Source organism: Chiloscyllium punctatum, chromosome 32 (genome assembly GCF_047496795.1).
Source record: "Chiloscyllium punctatum isolate Juve2018m chromosome 32, sChiPun1.3, whole genome shotgun sequence".
In the NCBI taxonomy this organism is placed as follows: Eukaryota; Metazoa; Chordata; class Chondrichthyes; order Orectolobiformes; family Hemiscylliidae; genus Chiloscyllium; species Chiloscyllium punctatum.
This window is the reverse complement of record NC_092770.1, coordinates 35,357,352-35,361,794: the sequence shown is the minus strand read 5'-3', so window position 1 is coordinate 35,361,794 and position 4,443 is coordinate 35,357,352. Positions and strand designations below refer to the sequence as shown.

Here is a 4,443-nt window from a genome sequence, read left to right as displayed (position 1 = left end):
CTACTAAATTATAAATGGGCAATAATAAATTTAACTTCCTCCAACTCAGAACAGTAGGACCCCCCTTCTGTGCAAGTGTGATGTGCCAAATGAGATAATTGTCAATAAAATATTAGTATCTAAGACCTTGATCACACCACCCGTAAAGTACAGTGTGCTATTTCTATCACCACCTTACAAAGAGATATAGGGGCATGGGACTGGGTCCAAAGAAGATTTACAATGATGACACTGAACTATGAAATGATACCTGTCAAAAAAGACGCAATCAGCTGAGCCTCCTATACATTGAAAAGAGGAGTTTGATGGGTAACCTGATGGAGATTTTAAAAGAACAAAAAGGTTTGATAGAGTAGATACAGAGTGCTTCTAGGTGTGAACAAGGACAAACTTAAAGCCATCAATAGAAAACGGTCACCAAGAAATCTAATAGGGAACAATCCTGAGTGCAGTGACAATATGGGTCTCAGTACCACATGAGTATTTGAGGTGAATAACATTGACACATTTCAGGGGAAGTTAGATACAAATAGCTGCAAGGGCAGAGGATGAAGGGAATAGAGTGTGGGCCTGAGATGAAGAAGGATAGGAGGAGGCTCAAGTGAAGCATAACATCCAGAGGACCTGTTTCCATACTGGATATCCTGTGTAAATTTATGTAATTGTATAGAGTCAATGTTGGTGGTTTATATAACCATCTTAGGCTGTCTCTTTACAATAAGGAATAATTTAATTGTGCTTTAAGAACCAGAAGACCCATTATTTAAAATGACTGACAGATAGATGAATGGATGAATATTCCATAATGAGATAATATTCCATTTCAGAAAACCAAAGGATTACTACGTGCAAAATACAGACATTCCATAAAATGTGAATTCTTCTTACAGATCAATAATTTGTGAAATGTAGCAAGATGCACTGGAAAACAGCTTGTCTGCATTGAATCACTAAATGTGAAAGATTATAAATTATATATTGTTGGCTGTTCCACAATAATTTGTATTTGAACAATCCTGACACCATAACAGGACAATTGCTAAATGCTAATGCTAGCAAGTTTCCTTCTGGTTCCTTGACCCAGTTTGTAGATTACTTAAGGAGCTGGAATAAGACTAGGCCACTCAGTCCTTCAACTCTGTTTCACCATTTAATAAGATCAGGGCTGAAATTTGAACAAAATTCCACTTTCCCATACTATCCCTATATGCCCTATTCCCTTCATATGCACAATTCTATTAACCTCAGCCTTGAATATACTCAATATGAGCATCCACAGTTTAAAGATTCAGAACGCCCCTGAGTGAAAACATTTCCCCACATCTTATCCTGAGACAATGCACCCAGGTTTGAGATTCCCTAATGGAACCAGCCTCTGAGATCTACCCTGTGAAACCTTCTCAGAATTCTATATATTTTAATAAGATCATGCCCCATTCTTCCCAAATTCACAAATTGATTCTACTACATACACTAAATAAAAGGTGGTTTTCATTTTCATGCTCTAGTTCCTAATGTCTTTCATCATATTAAAATCCACACATTTAAAAACATCAGACATGAAAATAAAACATACTAATTCAGGAAAAACATGTTAATAATTTACAATTACACATTTCATAGTAATTACCACTCATAAAAAAGCAACAAACAATTCTATTTTTTTAATTCACATCACATTTGTTTGGTAATAAAGTTCAATAAAGCTTCTTCCTGAAGAATACTGATTGACTTTTCCTTTGGATTCAGCCTGATGGGTCTACAGCTTAAATCTCATAACTGAAATGGGATAGAGTCTAATTTGCTTTTCCATTTCTGCATGTAAGATCTCAGTGTAAGTGCGCTCCTTTCCAAACCTGAATAGAATCAACAAAAAAAGGCATTATTTCAAAGTAAATTATTTGACACAAAACTCGTGTTATTCACAGCACATTTTTCCAAACACAATTTAAGATAGGATTTTATGAGTACAACAAGAAACTTCGAGATACTATCATGTGAGAAACAACTCCTAGAGGATACAAATAACATTCCAGATACAGCAATAAATCAGAAAATGGAAGCAAGGAGAAATTCAAGAAAATTACATTCATCAGGGAAAAAGGCACTGTTGGAGCTGTGAGCTGCCTAGGTCATGGTGGTCATCTTTCTAGGGTCTGAAAAGAAGTCGCTAGTGAGATGGTCAATGCATTTTTCAGTTTCCAAAAATTGATTCCAAAAGGTTCCATTAGATTGGAAAGTACTAAATGCAACTCCTTTATTCAAAAAGGTCGAAAGCACAAAACTACAGACCAATTAGATTAACACCAAAGGGAAGGCATTCAAAACATTTATTTTGTATTTATTTGTGGGATATATGAGTGTCACTGAGTGAACCAGCATCTATTGCCTGTCCCTAGCTTTCCAGAGAGTCACATTTAGGCCAGACAAGACAGTGACAGTAGATTTCCCTCCCTAATGGGCATGAGTGAACCATATGTTGTTTTTTGACAATCAGCAGTGATTACACGTTTTTTATTCCAGATATATCTAAGACTATAAAATATAGAAACAGAGTTAGGCTATTCAACCCATCAAATCTGATTCACCATCCAATCATGGCTGATACATTTCTCAACCTCATTCTCCTGCCTTCTCCCCAGAATTCTTGATCCCCTTACCAATCAAGAAACTATTTACCATTGTCTTAAATACACTCAATGACGACTTTCACAGACATGCTACCTTCAGGCTGAAGAAATTTCTTCTTCGGGAAAAGGGGGAGAGGGAAAGTGTAAGAGAAGGGAAGGGGGGAAGGGAGAAGGGGGAGAGAGGAGAGGGGGAGAGAGAGAGAGGGGAGGGGGGGAGAGAGAGGGGAGGGGGGGGGGAGAGAGAGGGGGAGGGGGGGGGAGAGAGAGGGGAGGGGGGGGAGAGAGAGGGGACAGGGGGGAGAGAGGAAAGAGGAGAGGGGAAGGGACAGGAGAGGGAAGGGAGGAAGGGGGGAGAGAGGGAAGGGAGGAAGGGGGGGAGAGAGGGAAGGGAGGAAGGGGGGGAGAGAGGGAAGGGAGGAAGGGAGAGAGGGGAGGGAGGGGAGGGAGGGGGGGGGAGGGAGGGGGGGGAGGGGGGGGGAGGGAGGAAGGGGGGGGAGGGGGGGATAATGAAGAATGTTGTACTGACCTGTTGTGTGCAGGATCCCGGGCTCTGGCCTGTGGTGTGTTTGGGGGGGGAAGGAGGTGAGGGGGGTGGGGGTGGTCAGGCTGTGTCCGCGATCCCGGGGCCGATGCCCCTTTGAGCGAGTTTCTTGCGGCTGCATTGTACAGCCTCCATCGCCCGGCGGTTCTGGTACTGGACCATTCCCAAAGTGATGAGAGCGTTCCAGGCGGTGTCCCGCGAGCACCGAAAGTCCAGTTCCCGTTTGTCCGCCATCACCACCGTGAAGTAAATGTATTTGCCTTTTCTCTCCACACTGTCCACCGTTTTCATGTCCCCGAACAGAAGCTCCTTGGCGCCGCTGTATCCGCCGCTGGCCCCGGGCTCTCCGTGTTCCTCCAGCGGCTGCTCCATCACCTGTTTTGGGGGCAGCAGCAGGAGGCCGTCCCCGGTCAGGACACCCAGCTTCTTCTTCCAGAGCTGGAGCAGACCATCACTCCGCTTCTCCAGCAGCCCCTGCTTCAGCAGTGGACCCCGGCTCTGCAGCATCCCGGGCGCCTGTACCCCCGTCTCCCCTCCTGCCCCTCACCCCTCTCTCCCCGCCGCTCCCTCTCACTCACTCACTCTCTCTCTCCCTCCCTGGGCTCTCTGGCTCCCGGCCACCGGGAGATTGTACCCCTCTCCCCGCCTGCCCTACCCCTACCCCCCCTTTCTCTCCCTCCTTCTCCCTCTCCCTCCTTCTCCCTCTCCCTCCCTCCCTCTCTCTCTCCCTCCCTCCCTCTCTCACCCTCTCCCTCCCTCCCTCCCCCTCTCCCTCCCTCCCTCCCCCTCTCCCTCCCTCCCTCCCTCTCTCACCCTCTCCCTCCCTCCCTCCCTCTCTCACCCTCTCCCTCCCTCCCTCCCTCTCTCACCCTCTCCCCCTCCCTCTCTCACCCTCTCCCTCCCTCCCTCCCTCTCTCACCCTCTCCCTCTCTCTCACCCTCTCTCACTCACCCTCCCTCCCTCTCCCTCCCTCTCTCACCCTCTCCCTCTCTCTCACCCTCTCTCACTCACCCTCCCTCTCCCTCCCTCCCTCCCTCTCCCTCCCTCCCTCTCTCTCTCCCTCCCTCTCTCCCTCCCTCCCTCTCTCCCTCTCTCTCCCTCTCTCCCTCTCCCTCCCTCTCTCCCTCTCTCTCTCTCTCTCACACCCTCCCTCTCTCCCTCTCTCTCAGTCACCGGGAGATGGTGCAGAGTCTGCCCCCACCCTGGGCCTGCGGAAACGAGCCGCTTTGCCGAATCGCCACGAATTTAAACCGAGGCAGCGAATGGTCACGG

General features: G+C 47.2%; 1 protein-coding gene across 1 annotated transcript; it reads right to left on the bottom strand.

The window, feature by feature from the left end:
• Positions 1-1,769: 1,769 nt before the first annotated feature.
• Positions 1,770-3,692, bottom strand: LOC140458051 (pleckstrin homology-like domain family A member 1). Its single transcript, XM_072552079.1, has 2 exons — positions 3,157-3,692; positions 1,770-1,856 (listed from the first exon to the last, which is right to left on the bottom strand). Exon 1 carries the CDS (start codon positions 3,676-3,678, stop codon positions 3,232-3,234), a length of 447 nt encoding a protein of 148 aa, XP_072408180.1. The 5' UTR covers positions 3,679-3,692; the 3' UTR covers positions 1,770-1,856; positions 3,157-3,231.
• Positions 3,693-4,443: the final 751 nt, after the last annotated feature.

Excerpts from the sequence above, each read along its gene's own strand:
- LOC140458051 (XM_072552079.1), bottom strand. The coding sequence starts at position 3,678 with ATGCTGCAGAGCCGGGGTCCACTGCTGAAGCAGGGGCTGCTGGAGAAG.